Source organism: Sinocyclocheilus anshuiensis, unplaced genomic scaffold (assembly GCF_001515605.1).
Source record: "Sinocyclocheilus anshuiensis isolate Anshui unplaced genomic scaffold, SAMN03320099.WGS_v1.1 scaffold566, whole genome shotgun sequence".
In the NCBI taxonomy this organism is placed as follows: Eukaryota; Metazoa; Chordata; class Actinopteri; order Cypriniformes; family Cyprinidae; genus Sinocyclocheilus; species Sinocyclocheilus anshuiensis.
The window spans coordinates 1,231,769-1,247,482 of record NW_015542410.1 but is presented as its reverse complement, the minus strand read 5'-3'; the positions used below and the strand labels follow the sequence as shown (position 1 = coordinate 1,247,482).

At 35.2% G+C, this 15,714-nt stretch overlaps 1 protein-coding gene and 1 long non-coding RNA gene across 2 annotated transcripts in view; one reads left to right on the top strand and one right to left on the bottom strand.

The window, feature by feature from the left end:
- The window catches only part of LOC107693338 (ceramide synthase 2-like), an 18,860-nt gene extending 5,344 nt beyond the window's left edge, over positions 1 to 13,516 (top strand). Inside the window, exons 2-11 of the mRNA XM_016492671.1 lie at positions 1,901 to 2,074; positions 2,542 to 2,659; positions 2,918 to 3,036; positions 4,991 to 5,048; positions 6,051 to 6,101; positions 6,444 to 6,536; positions 7,706 to 7,834; positions 8,362 to 8,468; positions 9,173 to 9,326; positions 11,263 to 13,516. Of these exons, the coding sequence (XP_016348157.1) occupies positions 1,902 to 2,074; positions 2,542 to 2,659; positions 2,918 to 3,036; positions 4,991 to 5,048; positions 6,051 to 6,101; positions 6,444 to 6,536; positions 7,706 to 7,834; positions 8,362 to 8,468; positions 9,173 to 9,326; positions 11,263 to 11,415 (1,155 nt within the window). The 5' untranslated portion in view covers position 1,901 and the 3' untranslated portion in view covers positions 11,416 to 13,516. The remainder of the gene's footprint in view (positions 1 to 1,900; positions 2,075 to 2,541; positions 2,660 to 2,917; positions 3,037 to 4,990; positions 5,049 to 6,050; positions 6,102 to 6,443; positions 6,537 to 7,705; positions 7,835 to 8,361; positions 8,469 to 9,172; positions 9,327 to 11,262) is intronic.
- LOC107693340 (uncharacterized) overlaps positions 4,138 to 15,714 on the bottom strand; it is a 22,702-nt gene continuing 11,125 nt past the window's right edge. The window contains exon 4 of the long non-coding RNA XR_001634724.1: positions 4,138 to 4,151. This is a non-coding gene — a long non-coding RNA (uncharacterized LOC107693340). The remainder of the gene's footprint in view (positions 4,152 to 15,714) is intronic.

The following is a 15,714-nucleotide window of genomic DNA, read 5'->3' as shown; positions in this document are numbered from 1 at the left end:
GATATATAAATTCTACATTTATTTAAATGAGGGAAAAAAACTTCACTGGTATCGGATCGGTATCGGCCAATACCGAACCCTAGGTATCAGAATCGGTATCGGAGGCGAAAAAGGCGGATCGGAGCATCCCTAACATATACCTAAACCTACCCGTCTCCACCCACTGATCCCTAAACCTACCCATCTCCAACCCCACCCCTGGATCTTTGTTCTGCAGTGAGGGGCTACTGGACGCACGATGTGGCTTTTTAGGTAATATTTTAGTTGGCAAAATTGAACAAAAACACAATATTGTGTTTAAAATATAACACAATATTAACTTCTTATTAACTGAACTGTTGTATAAAATCACATTTGCACTTGGTCGTAGGCCTTGGCAATAAAACCACGAGATGCGCCGCTGCTGTGTTATGCATTCAAAATATTAGAGAAATATAGAAGCTCAAATGCGGAGAAGATCTTGATTAGGTGAAAACCGAAACCACGCCATTCACACAGATGCATATTCAGTGCATTTTGATGGATAAATATGACTGCTGCACTCGCGTCTCACACAAGAGTTGTAGCCATGCAAAGTTAAAATAGTTTAAACTTAGAAAACACGTCGCGAATTTGTGGAGATTTATTCCTTTTCACTGGGTCTCTTATGTTTTTAAATGCAATCTGCATGATGGGAGATTCAGCTCTTTGTATTAAGCAATGCATAAATACATGATGCTGTTTTGTTCATAATTGTTTATGCAATTTACAAAATTATATTTGATTTAAGCTATATGAGTTAATTTAGATGTAATGCTAAATAAAGTTTTTTTTTTATTTTTATAGACATTTATTTCCTTGCATTGACAATTTAAATGTGCTGCATTATTTTGCTCATTGCGCCCTCCTGTGGCCTCGGAAGACAAGCCAAAAGTTTCCTTAAAACCCATTTAATCTGCATATAAAACATTAGAAATTAGATATTTGTTTAATTTTTATTGCGTGTTTGACTGTTTGTTTGTCCCAATAAATTGGGTTAATTTAAAAATACAGTGGTTAAATTTAAAAAAATGTTCTGTTGCTCTTTGTTTTAAAAAAAGGTTATAAAAAATGTCAATAATTATCGATACCAAACGATATGAAACATTATATCGTTGATACATTTTTTAGCTATATCGCCCAGCCCTACTTGGTCGTGACAAAAACAGCACTCGTGTGATATTACTCTGGCTGCTGGTGTGATAGCGCTTATCATATAATATAAATATGAGACAAAAACTCATACAGGGGTATTTTTTTGCCCCAATATCTTGAATTTTAGGTCATAACTGCATTTATGGAGTTGTTGACCTTCATCATATTTGTCAACAGTCAACTATATGAAGTATGAGATGACGTACAGGTCTGAAGACGGGGCCAGTGCGTTAACTGCGTTAAAATATTTTAATCGCGTTATTTTTTTAAGTTAGCGCGTTAAACTGACAGCCCTAATATATATATATATATATATATATGTATATGTATGTATGTTGTAGCCATTTAAGAAAGTGTATTTTTATTTTATATTATTTATGTTTAAAAATGATTTGTTTGTTTTGTTTAGTTCAATTTGTTAATTAAGAAAGAAATTTGTATAACATGCTTCCGTGGCCAAAACAATATGTATGTATGTATGTATGTGTGTGTGTGTGTGTGTATATATATATATATAGATATATTTCCTATAATCCTTTAGATTTTTTTTTTTTTTAAGATTTTTAAATATGAGATGAAATATGAGATCATTTAAAAAAAACACTTTAAGTTATCATTAAAAGTAAAAGAAAACAAGTTAAGCTCACACTTGCAAAAGCCCCATGAGGTCTTCTTTAGTAGTCTTTAAAATATCTAAATATGTCGTAATTTTTTCATCCTGCACCAGGATGTTGTCTAGGCTGAGCGAGTGGTTCTGGAACGAGAGGCTGTGGTTTCCACAAGGACTGGGTTGGGCTGACCTGGAGGATCGTGACGGTCTCACCTACTCCAAGGCATCCGACCTCTGGGTGACCCTGCCCATTGCCCTCGCCTTCCTCATTATACGACAGATCTTTGAGAGGTCAGCATGAAACCTACTGATCATATTAGCTCATTAGTGTTTTATGTGGTTATCACCAATGTAATATTGTATTTGCAACATATGGTTTATGCAATAGACTTTTTATCAGAAGTGTACATATTAACACGTGCTGTTCATCTAGTGAGAAAGCTGTTTAAAAGAAAATGTCTGTCACGTTCAGTGGCCGTTTTCATTTGAATTTAAGAACATAGAAAGCACAGTAATGTAACATGGAGTGAACAAAACATACTGTATTGTATACATGAGCTCAGAAGGAGGATATTTGATGTAATTTTATCTGTCTGAAACTATCCAGTAATCAATCTGAATTACGTTTTACATTTGTAAGTGCTCTAGCATTTCAAAAACTTTGAATGATCGATGTTTTAAATATGGTTAGCATTGATGCAGTGTTGTCAGTTTTCCAACTCAAGTGTTGAAAGTTTAATACTGTTTTTCAAATTTAGGACAGTGGCCATTCAACTGGCCGCAGCTTTGGGCGTAAAGGAGAAAGTCAGAGTGCAAGCGGCGCACAACCTCACGCTGGAGTCGTACTTCAGAATCACAAGTAAAAATCCCAAACAGGTACTACAGTGCCAAACTCATTAGTACAGTTAAACCCTTTACTTTTTGTATGTTTCCTCATTTATAAGCTGCTTTAGATTCATGCATCTGTATTGTGAATGTAAATGTATGCAGCAAGTTTTTGCTATCTTGTGTATATGTACACACATTTTCAACGCTGAATTGTTTCAGTCCGCTCGTGAGCGACATATGTATCTCATACCCTTAAAATCATGTCTCGCCATTAAATGACCCTTCATGTTCTCTGTTATTTTTCAGAGCGAAATCGAGAGTTTAGGTAAAAAGACCGGGTACTCAGAAAGTCAGATCCACAGATGGTTCAGGCGACGAAGGAATGAAGAGCGACCCAACAAGCTGAAGAAGTTCAGAGAGGCCAGGTACAGAACTATACACAGACTATTTGAACCCCATTTCCATCCTTTCATAAATGGCCATAAAATACACCATGCTTAATGTCATGAACATTATAAAATGATTAAGTAACAATGCTCACTGATAATCTGAATATAGAGTGGTACGACATGCAATTATTATTCACGAAATTCACTGTAAAACAGAAAAAACACATCAATTATCCATTAGGTGGTAGGAAGGCTGTTGCACACAGGAGAAACGGTATGTGGTATTAATAAACAAAATTTGGCTAATGTACCCATGTATTTTACTAACTGGGGGTTGGTCCTTTAATATCTTGTCCTTGACATTTCAACATTTATTTGTCTTGTGCTTCAGAACCACATCCAACACACGTAATTAAAGGAATGCACAGGGTTCAATACAGAGTTAAGATTAATCCAAAGCATTTGGGGTAATGTTGATTACCTTAAAATAGTTCACCCAAAAATGAAAATCAGGCCATCCAATATGTAGATGAGTTTGTTTCTTCATGAGAAGATTTGAGAAATTTAGCATTACTTCACTTGCTCACCAGTGGCTCCTCTGCAGTGAATGGGTGCCGTCAGAATGAGAGTCCAAACAGCTGATAAAAACAAGATGATAATTCACAAGTAATCCACACGACTCCAGTCTATCAATTAACGTCTTGTGATGAGAAGAGCTGCATGTTTGTACGAAACAAACCCATCATTAAGATTTAACTTTTCAACCATCACTTCTTGCCAAAATGCAGTCCATAATCCATAATAACGCTTTCTCCAGTGAAAAGGTCCATCCTCTTGGCCTCTCCTATCAAAATCCACCTGTTTTGGACTGTTTTAGCTTGTAAACAGTGCTTGATCTGGTGAAAGCAATAGTATAGATTAAGGACTTGTATTTAATCTGGAAACAATGGTTTGAAGTTAAAAATGTCCTAATGACAGATTTGTTTTTTGTTTTTTTTGTAAGCATGCAGTTTTTCACTTCACAAGATGTGATGTTTTTATCAGCTATTTGAACTCTCATTCTGACGGCACCCATTCACTGCAAAGGATCCACTGGTGAGCAAGTGACGTAATGCAAAATTTCTTCAAATCTGTTCTGATGAAGAAATATACTCATCTACATCTTGGATGGCTCGAGGGTGAGTAAATAATTTGTATTCATTTCATTTTGAAAAATTGCCGATAAAATAACTCTGCTGAGCAGTAAACATTACAATCAGTTTTTGAAGAATAGTTCTTGATATTATACTTGTCAACCTAAGACTAAAGTGATATTGAATACTAACCTTGTCTGTGCAAAGTTTTATTGTGCATATCTTTTTCCTGTCATGACCATGTAAAGCTTTTTACATTCGTACTACTGAATAGCTAGAAATCCATGCACCTACAACACGAATTATATTTTAGACAAACTTAAAGTTCAAATGTAATTCATGTTGGCGCTTTAACATAAATAAAAGCTTCATATTTCAAAAGTGCATTACTTGTTAGTGCACAACTTAACTGCATCTTTTATTGTCTGTGGTAATGTACATTATGGCACAAATGCTTGTCGATAGTGCTTAACTTGTATTGAGCCTGGAACATCCTTTAAATTAGTTTTGTTGTCATGCTGTCTCCAGCTGTCAGACACAACAGTAGGTTGTAGATGCTTTAAATACAGTTGTAGGGGCTGTTGGTCGTGATGTGGGCTTGTAATAGTAGTATTTGTATTGTGAGTGGACTGTATCAGTGTTGTTTTGCTGCCTTTTTGTACATTTTGTCACTGTATGTAGCAACTGTAGACCCTTAAATTGAATGGCTGGTGATCAAGTAATGTTTTTGATTTATTAATCTGAAAAAATGCTGTCATTTGTTCTTATGAGAGATGCTTGGCTTTGTATATTATGTTGCTGATAATGTATTTGCTTTTGGATATTATTTGCTGAAATAAATATGCATTTTCTTACAGTTGGAGATTTACCTTTTACCTTCTTGCTTTCATTGCTGGCCTTGCTGCACTTATTGATGTGAGTATTAAACATGCTTCCCTTTTCCTCCCTTTTTGGCCATTTTGAGTTTATATCATTTTATAATATTTATAAAATTTGTATAAATTTATATATTATACATTTAATATTTATATTTGATAATATATATTTATTTCCTATAATATCGGCCTCATTAATCAGCTGATGTGTGGTTATTATGAAACATTTTCCTCTTGGCTGGTTGATCCAAGTGTCATTTCCAAAAACTGTTGTTATTTTTGTCCAGGGATAATGCACATTTTTGCTTTCAAATATTGATGGCATTTTGGGTAAGTATTGTTTAGTTTACACAATATTTACTCAGAATTCACTCAGATATTTGAAGAGTTCCCATTTGTATCCCTAAATTTTATTTCAACAATATTATGAACACCTTATTTTCTAAAATCTCATATTTATGTACATTCACTATTGATGCAAAATTGAACAAACCTACTTATTCTTTTATTAGTATTTTCTACATTTTTAGAATAATAGTAAAGTCATCAAAATAGCAAATGGGAGTTATGTGCAAACAAAAATCAAACACAAAAAGAACATTTCGAAGAGAAATTCTGAAACCATACATGGGGACAAATGATCTTTGTCTACAAAACTAATTTCAAGAATTTAAGGAAAGGCCTTCATGAGAACCAAAAATATTAAATCTAGTGTCTCTAAATGTTTGATTTATTCATTTTAGAGTTTTATTCCAAAGCAAATTTCAACTTGTTATTCCCCATGACAGCCAATAGCTGGCATGGCGTTAAAACACCAACCAACCAAGCAAATGTTTGACTTGTGCTTTATATCTACCATTATTTAATCTATCAGCTAACCTGCTTTCTAAATTCTGGCATCGGCTGTTCAAATACCCATACTGGTGGACCACAACCCCTCCTGTAATGTCATACTTGTGACCTGCAGCGCTTTTGTTGAGATGAAATATGAGAGCACTTTTGTCTTGGCTCATATTGTCTTCATATTGTTTGTGTTGTGCAGAAACCTTGGCTCTACAAAATGAAGGAGATGTGGGCAGGGTTTCCAATGCTGGTGCGTTCACTTCTTCTATTGATTGTGGGTGTAAAATGTGTCTGCACAACCTTGTCTAAATCTGAAATGGTCTTTCAGTGAACTTTGGTATTGCTAAGCTTATGTAAATATGTTTTAACAAGGAGGATCGTAGAAATTTGAATTTCACAAGAAATATGCAAACTGATGCCACAGTACCTTTCCTTAAAGCTTCAGGTCATATACAGCAGAATAAATCAGCTGTAGAAACGTTTGTCATTTGTAAAACCCACTGTCTTTTAGCCACATCGCTGTTCTGTTGTTACTGATACTGAAATGTCATCTTTCAAAATATTTTATGAATTTATTTGTTTCTCTCTCTAGCCGCTGCTGCCTTCTCAGTACTGGTACTACATGATTGAACTAGGCTTTTACGTGTCCCTCCTCTTCAGCGTCGCATCAGACGTCAAGCGAAAAGTGAGTGAGCCAAAGACTTTAAACTTAAAACCCTACCTAAACTTTTTTAAAAATCTGTCTTTCATAGAAATACCCACTATTCATTCGTTTTTAGTATTAGTATCACAAGGACTTCCGAGATGTCCAGCTTGGATGTGGAGTGTTACCTGCTGCGTTTGTGTGTGTGCGCATTTGAGGATGGTTAATCATCAGTGGAAAATCTCTTATCTCACAGAACCATTTGATAATAGCATTAATTTGGATTTTTGTATAGTCTGTTTCCAGCACAGAGAGAACACTAGCTATTCCACAAAGCATTAGTGAACAGTAAAAGTACAGCAGGATTAGGTTTATCAGTGGTTTTACATCACTTGTCCAATGATTTATTATAAGCCCTACTGAAAAAACAGCCTAAGCTGGTTTGCTGGTGTTTGCTTCTCTGTTGGCAGATTTTAGGCACTTTTCAGACCAGCTTGGCAAAACCATTTTACACCAGCTAAAACCAACTTGGGCTAGCTTAAACGGTTTATCTTTCAAATCGGTCTCATGTTTGGTGCTATTCATTGAACTTCTAGCAAACCTGGCAAATAAAGCTTCATATAACTGAGCTGAATGAAGATGATGCATCAATGTTCATTCTTTCTAAAGTTTGAGGGAACATTTGAGAGCCCAATAAGATGATATGTCTACACAAAACCAATTTACATTTGGGTTGTGCATCAAATCAAGCTTTATCCAACATGAAAAAAATCACTTGACTGAGATGATAAAATCCAACAGATCGAATGTCACCTGGTGGTATTTTCACAAACTGAATTTTAATAGGTCACCTATTTTTAAGTGATGGTTCGATTAATCAGTCACCTAGTCTATTGTGCTCATCCTGAACTTTGAGTCTAAAGCTTTGGCAATATCATACTAATGTTCTCTAACAGAATATGTGAAATCCCCTAAATTATGTATTTCTGATCAAATAAATGCAGCCTTGGTGAGCACAAGAGACTTCTTTCCTAAACATGAAAATCTTACCGACCCCAAACTTTTGATTGACAGTGTACCATATTACTGAAGAATTACCATATTTATGTTATTAATATGGTACTTCTAATAAACCATGGCAGTACTAAGTCCATAACCATTGCGTTATTTTGTTGGGAAGATCATATTTTCTCTCGTTCTCTTTCCTTCAGGACTTTAAAGAACAAATAGTGCACCATGTTGCCACCATCCTGCTGATTAGTTTCTCCTGGTGTGTGAACTACATCAGAGCAGGAACCCTCATTATGCTGGTGCACGACGCCTCCGACTATCTGCTGGAGGTAAGGGAACATTAGCATAGAGACTGTGTCCCTGGAGCTTTGACTTCGTTACACTTCAATACAGAGAAAAATGTTTTTCAAACATTGGCATTATCTTATTTGCAACATGCGTATGTTAAGTGAAAGCCACACATCAGATTGTTTAATAGAGTGTTATAGTGAACGAGTGTTTTGCAGACATACTTTGCGATTGTAATGTTTTCTCCTCAATTTCTATGAACAAATAATTTTATCACATGGGTCTTGTTTACACATTTGGCTTTTGTGACAGCCACATCCAGATGATAGACACTCATAGTTCTGTCCATTACATGATATTAATAGTTGTAATCCAAATGTTGTTTATTAAAAAAATATTTTCCTTTGCTGTTATCAAGCTTCATGTGCTTGTAAAGTTATATCGCTCTTGTAAATGGCTAAATTAATTCAGTCAGGGTTATTAATGCAGGTGTGAAACACTGCCTCCTAGTGGTGCTTTTTGTGCTAGACTCACAGACATAATGTCCCATCTCTGTCTGTCCCAACAGTCTGCCAAAATGTTTAACTACGCCGGCTGGAGAAAAGCGTGCAACTACATATTCATCGTATTTGCTGTCATCTTCATCATCACCAGACTCGTCATCTTCCCATTTTGGTGAGTTGGCTAATTTTCTATTTTGATCCCAAGGTTTATAATTAAACCTATAAATCATGCATTTCTCGTGACCCACTTTCTGTATTTGTCAAGAGATATCAAATGATTTGCTTCTATAATATCAAATGAAAGCTCTATAGGAATTCGTGCCTGTCTCAAAGTTTGGTTGAAATGTCACACTTTTTAATAATTCTATAAACCTTTGCGAAATCAGGCCATCAGGCTCCTAAACTCAAACTCAGTCTCTTAACACCAACATGACTTCACTTAATTATCAGTAAGACACTTAATATACAGACATTGTCACTTGCACACAGCAATTTCTGTAATATTTTATTTATTTACTTTTTTTTGACCTCTGTTGCTGCTATGTAACTACCCATGTACAACCTGTTTGCACATTCTTCTATTGTACACTCCTGCTCATCCAAATATTTATTTTTTATCTTACTTTTTCCATACCTATATTTATATATAATTTTCTTGTGTTTGTATTCTTTAATAATTGCACTGTCCATGAAGCACTTACATCTTACATTTCACTGCTGGTCATATATTCCCTATATAACCATGTATGTGACAAATAAAAATCTTGAATCTTGAATCTCTTGAAATGAACTCCAGATGCCTTTTTTTTTCTTCTTCATTGCTAGGTACATGTCAGATGTTAAACTCTCACTTTCTCTCTTTTCCATGTCTCTCAGGATTTTGCATTGTACTTGGGTGTATCCGGTGACCGTTTATCCTCCGTTCTTTGGATATTACTTCTTTAATGGGCTGCTGTTTGTGCTGCAGTGTCTGCACATATTCTGGGCCGTGCTCATTCTGCGTATGGCCATCAAATTCTTGCCAGGCAATGTAAGTTATCCAGCACAGACTGGACTACTTTGGATATTATATTTTGGCATTTTATCCACTATAGTTCTGTAAAAGTGACAGCTTGTTTCAAATCGAGAAGATAAAAATATCCTCCCATAAATTTACATTTTCCTCTTAAAATTATATATATATATATATATATATATATATTGAATGCTAACATTATCTATCATGTACATGTATAATCTTCTATCATGTACATACACAAATGTTCAAACATTTGGGGTCACTGTTCTTTATTAAATTAATATTTTTATTCAGCAAGGATGCATTTAATTGATCAAAAGTGACTGTAAAGACATTTATAATGTTACAACCAATTTCCTTTTAAAATAAATGTGTTCTTTTGAACTTTCTATCCATCAAAGAATCTTAATTTACACAAATATTTCTACAAAAACTGTTTACAGTATTAATAAATATTGTCTCTTGAGCAGCAAATCAGCATATTAGAATGATTTTTGAAGTATCACATGACACTGAAGACTGGAGTAATGATGCTGAAAATTAAGCTTTACCATCACAGGAATAAATTACAGTGTAAAATATATTAAAATAAAAACATTATTTTAAATAGTAATAATATTTCACAATATTACTGTTTTTACTGTATTTTTTTTATCAAATAAATGCAGCTTTTGGGAACATAAGAGAATTCCTTAAAGGGATAGTTCACCCAAAAATGGAAATTCTGTCATTAATTACTCGCCCTCATGTCATTCTAAACCCATAAGACCTCCATTCATCTTCGGAACACAAATTAAGATATTTTTGATGAATTCTGAGAGCTCTCTGACCCTCCCATAGACAGCAAGGTTACTACCACGATCAACGTCCAGAGACGTAGCAAGGAGATCGGTAAAATAATCCATGTGACATCAGGGGTTCAACCGTAATTTTACGAAGCTACGAGAATAATTTTTGTACGCAAAAAAAACAAAAATAACAACTTTATTCAACAATCCGTCTCCTTAGCGCCATTTTGGAGAGTATCCACTGAACGTAAACAGCATATGCTATTCTGTGACAGCTGCGTCACACGGATACGTTGTTTTCGTTCAAATCAAAGCGTAAACAATGTAGAAAACATATCCACTTGACGCAGCTGACACAGAACAGCATACGCTGTTTACGTTCAGTGGATACTCTCCAAAATGGCACCAGGGTGACGCGGAAAAGACTAATTGTTGAATAAAGTCGTTATTTTTATTAATTTTTTTTTGCGTACAAAAATTATTCTCGTACCTTCGTAAAATTACGGTTGAACCCCTGATGTCACACGGATTATTTTACCGATCTCCTTGCTACGTTATTATATTGCTGTCTATGGGAGGGTCAGAAAGCTCTCAGAATTCATCAAAAATATCTTAATTTGTGTGGGTTTAGAATGACATGAGGGTGAGTAATTAATGACAGAATTTTCATTTTTGGGTGAACTATCCCTTTAAGAAACATAAAAAAAAATCTTAACAAACCCAAAAGTTTCTATATATGGTAACATCTCAACAAAAATATGTTTTAGTATTTCACTCTCAAAATCTCAATGCAGTTTTTTTTCACATATGGAAAAACAAACAACCAAAATAAGATATTTAGCAGATTGTCCAAGCTGCTGGTCTCTATGCAATGAAAGTAAATTGTGACCATCGCTATTTCTGGTTTCCATCCAATTAATTCTACGAAACAGTGCAGCTTGGTCATTCTTCAGAATTTCTCCTTTTGTGTTCCACACAAGAAAGAAAGTTCTATTAGTTTGAACTACATGAGTGTAGTGTAAGTAAATGATGACACAACCTTCATTTTTGTGTGAACTACACTTTGAAGTGATTCAGGAAGAAATAATTGCATAAAATTGTAGGAAATATGAATTGCAAGGATTTTAAAGCTTCATCACAGTTCATTTGTCATGCCACAGAATATTGTGGAGGACGAGAGGAGTGACCGAGAAGAAACAGACACGGAGGACGATGAGGAAGAACAGGAGGACAGGAAAGCGCCAATGAAAAATGGACCAGTGCAGAACGGCCACTCTCCTCTAAACAACAACCATCACAGCAAGACTGAGTGATACTAGCAGAGACGAGAGAAGGAGGTACAACACTCCCCTTCCTGTACACACGGACGAGACCAACAAACTAACGCCAGGGGTGTTTGATGGATTGAAAAGGCCCAGAGCAAACACACACTCACAATACATGTAGATATATATATATATATGATACTAATTTTTGGAAATGGACATACTTTGAAAAGGAGGAAAGATGTAACTTCTTTCCCCTTGCAAACTATTTAAAACACTATTAATAGGCACCGTATCATTAAATAACCCTTTTGTTTGTTCAGGGTCTTGTCTAATGTTAGTGAATCCAATGTTCACTTGCTTTACTGGAAATATTTCCTCTAGTTTATTAGGTGTTTAGTGCCTTATTAGTACAAAGTTGTACTGACGTTCATAGTTTTCATTTCCTTTTTGTCTTTTGGGCATCACACACACACTGTTATCCTCCCTTTACTTGTCAGTAATACGTTTTTGCATGTTTTGTCTGGTCAACTGTCAAATTTCCAAGAATCCCTCAGTATTTGAGTTCTGAAGTTGCCGGAAACTGACTGGAAGTTTTTGTTTTGTCACCCATTTGTTCACTATATAATAACAACCTCACCAAGTGATCTTCACACACCTGCTTTACTTAGAAAACTTGATCTTTCCCCAATCCAGTTGCACTAATAAACATTACTGACCCCGTCTTGCAACACTACCACTTTACAAAGGCTCTAAAGACTTGTATTGCCATGAGATCCCGTCCCAAAGGAGCTAAATCAGTGTGCTGCTTTTTGCATTTAACATTTGTCTGTTGAGTTTGTAACGAAGCAACAAATGTGTGTGTGAAAGAATCTCATATCTAATATTTGTGTTGGTCGGCATGTGTCCTGTAACGCATTTCTGTTAAAAATGCATTCTTAAATATATTCGTTACAGTTATTTTAAAGTGTTTTTTTTCCTGGTTTTTCATTTAAGATTATTTTTATTTAAGGTCCAGATATTTTCAGCAAACCTGATAAGCTGATAATTTATGCAGTATGTGGAAAATGACTTTGTAAAAAGCAAAAACAAAGTACTTGGCAGGAGAACCTGTAGTTAGTGTTTTTCTCTTCCGTTTATATGATGAATAATTACAATAACAGTCAGTATTGAGTGCTGGATGCACTTTGTAACTCTCCGTCTAATGTAAAATGCATTATAATGATTGTGTTGTTAGCAAACTGTTTGACATAATTGAAACTCTGGCTTGCATTTGTGGCATTTATAGGAAATGGATTCCATAGTTTAAAAAAAAAAAAGTTATGGAAATGATCCAATATGTCCTCCAGTATGTACTGTTTGCCCAGTGTCTGCTGCTTTACATGAGATCATGTTAAACCTTGAAGGCACAGTTCACCCTAAAATGAACATTGTCATTATTTACTCACCATCATTTTGCTCCAAAACCTGACTTTTCTTCTGTGGACAACAAAAGAAACTTGGGGTGCAAACAACACAGGACGTCATTGACTTTAATTGTATGGACAAAATAGTTCATCTATGTTTGCAGAAGAAAGTTTTTGAATGACATGAGGGTGAATAAATGATGTTCATTTTTGGGTGAACTATCCTTTTAAGTGTCATATTCAATTCCACATGATCTCTTGTTACAATTTAAGCAACAGGTTAACAAATTGTGGTCCAGTATTGCTTTTGTTAATATATGAAAGTCTGTGTCAATACAGGTGCTCAGCATTTAATGCATTTTTGCTAGTGGAATGTGACATCTAGATTGGCTATACAAAGTTATTTTAAGTTTCCAAAAGTTGCCACAAGTGCCTTATTTGTAAATGTATATCGGTGTCATTTCCATGTGTGCTTGTTGTCCTTGTGTTCCTGACCTCATCGCCTTTAGATTTTAAGCTGAAGCATCCTCCTCTCTCTCACTCCTTCTCTGTTTACATCCATTCAACTTCATCTCTCCTCACGGCCCGGTGCCAAGACCAATCCTTCCCCTTCACCGCGTCCTGTCGACTGTGGGTCCACCGCATAAACAAGCAATTTGATCAGTGTCCCCAACGGCCAGTGTTTTATGTTGTATTTTGTATCATCATTATTCAATGATGAAAGATAAAGATTCTTGTGGATGACCGAGTTCTTTGTCTGCTTGTTTTTTTTTATAGTTTATATTTGTGTTCAAAGCTGCATATAAAATACAGTAAAAACATTGAAATGCTGAAATAGTATTACAATTTCAAATAACCGTTTTCTATTTTATTATGTTTTAAATTGTAATTTATTCCTGTGATGACAAAACTGAATTTTTAGCAGTTACTTCAGTCTTCAGTGTCACATGATCCTTCAGAAATCATTCTAATATGCTAAACGGTGTTGAAAAGTTGTGCTGTTTAATCTTTTTGGGGAAAGAGTGGTAGTTTTTCAGGATTCTTTGATTAAAATGCATTTATTATGTAACAATGTAAATGTATTTAATATCACTTTTAATCGATTTAAAGTGTCTTTGTTGAATAGAAGTATTAGTTACTTTTATAAAAAAAAAATAATAATAAATTCTGACCCCCAAACTGTAGTTCATGCAGATCCTGCAGATATTAAACTTTTAGTCCTTGTAATTGAATGCTGTGACGAATGGGGGCGGGGCCGAGAGCCGTGGGAACGGAGCGAGGCCGGTGGAGTAATTGATGATGAGCGACACCTGCACCACTCACCGGTCTCGAGTCCCACGGAGGAGCTCCGGAGGGATAAAAGGAGGAGTGACGACCAGAGAGGACCAGGCCTGGACTTTATTTTGTGTTTTGGTTCTGTTTGTGCGCGACAGTCGTCCGCGAGGGGCTGTTGCGCTATTTTGTGTTTATTTTATTATTAGTTTTCTTTAAATGTTTGCTGGTTCCCGCCTCCTTCTTCCCGACCTACGAACGTTGTTACAAATGCAAATGCCAAAAAGATTCTTACTAAAACAAAAAAAAATTAAGAGAATTAGATGTTTTATATATTGGCTACGTGTGTCTGTCCGTGTTTCGAATCTTTGCTTTAAGTGTATTTAGAGATTTTACATTCAATGATGTTGTTAAATACATTTAGAAATCAAAAGTGTAGTTACAAAGTGCAGCCATATACTAATATTATTTACCATTAAGCACCATGTTCTAATTTGACCTTGTGACCTGAGTCTTTACATTTTATTTGATGCCTGCAAAAGTAGTAGATGCATAAATGCCACCATTTTGCTGCTTTTAATAAGAAAGACTCTGCCAATCAAATAAATGCAATATGTAAAATGTAAACATGCTAGACATTTGTTTTTGGATTTGTCACAACCCAAAATGTTTGTACCGCACGTGTGTGTGATACCTCCGCTGAAACTCTCCTCTGTTGATGGCTACCTGATTCTCCCCTGTGTAATGAACCTTGGACCACATTACGGTTAACTGCCACTTCAATATCTGAGATCAGTTACCGACCACGCTATGACTCTTAGCCTAAATGTAGGGTTATGGGCTGAAATCTGATCTCAGATCAGCGATTAGCGTGATCACACACTGACTATAATTGGTCCTCTATGGTAATGTGGCCATGTCGCTTTTCTACCTCCACACATAAAGGTCACAGCGTCCGTACACTTGGAGTTCAGTTGTCCATGTCTGGCAGCAGTGATCTAGCTCTCTTCCTCCAGATCTCTAGGATACCCTGGCCTATGGGTCAGTTTAATCATGTGCTAGTTTGTAATCTATCCAGACAAGGTCTGTACGGCTCACTGAGGAGAATGGGATGGGACATGAGAAGCAGGTGAGTGCATGATGCCAAATTAATTCAAAACCGATAAAAATGTTATATAACATGCATTATATTTGTGATAAACCCTCCATAAAAGTGTATCTTAGATATATTTTATATATTAGAAAATAGTTCTGTTTTGACTTAAAAATATTAAGCAGCAAAAACAGTTTTCAACATTGTTAATAATAATAGTGTTTCTTGAGCAGCAAATCAACTGATTAAAAATGATTTCTGAAGGATCATGTGACACTGAAGACTGGAGTAATGATGCTGAAAATTCAGCTTTGCATCACAGGAATAAAATATAACAAAAATATGAATCTTAAATACAACAAAATAGAAAAACAGTTATTTTAAATTGTAGTAATATTTCGCAATATTACAGTATTTTACATCAAATAAACATGGGTGAGCATAAGAGACCATTCAGCCATATTTTTGGATATGTTAGTAATAATGAGTCCAAACTAAACAGTGAACTAATGCACAGATTTTCTAAATTTTATATTTTATTAGTGTATTTTGTCAAGACAACCACATGCAATTAAA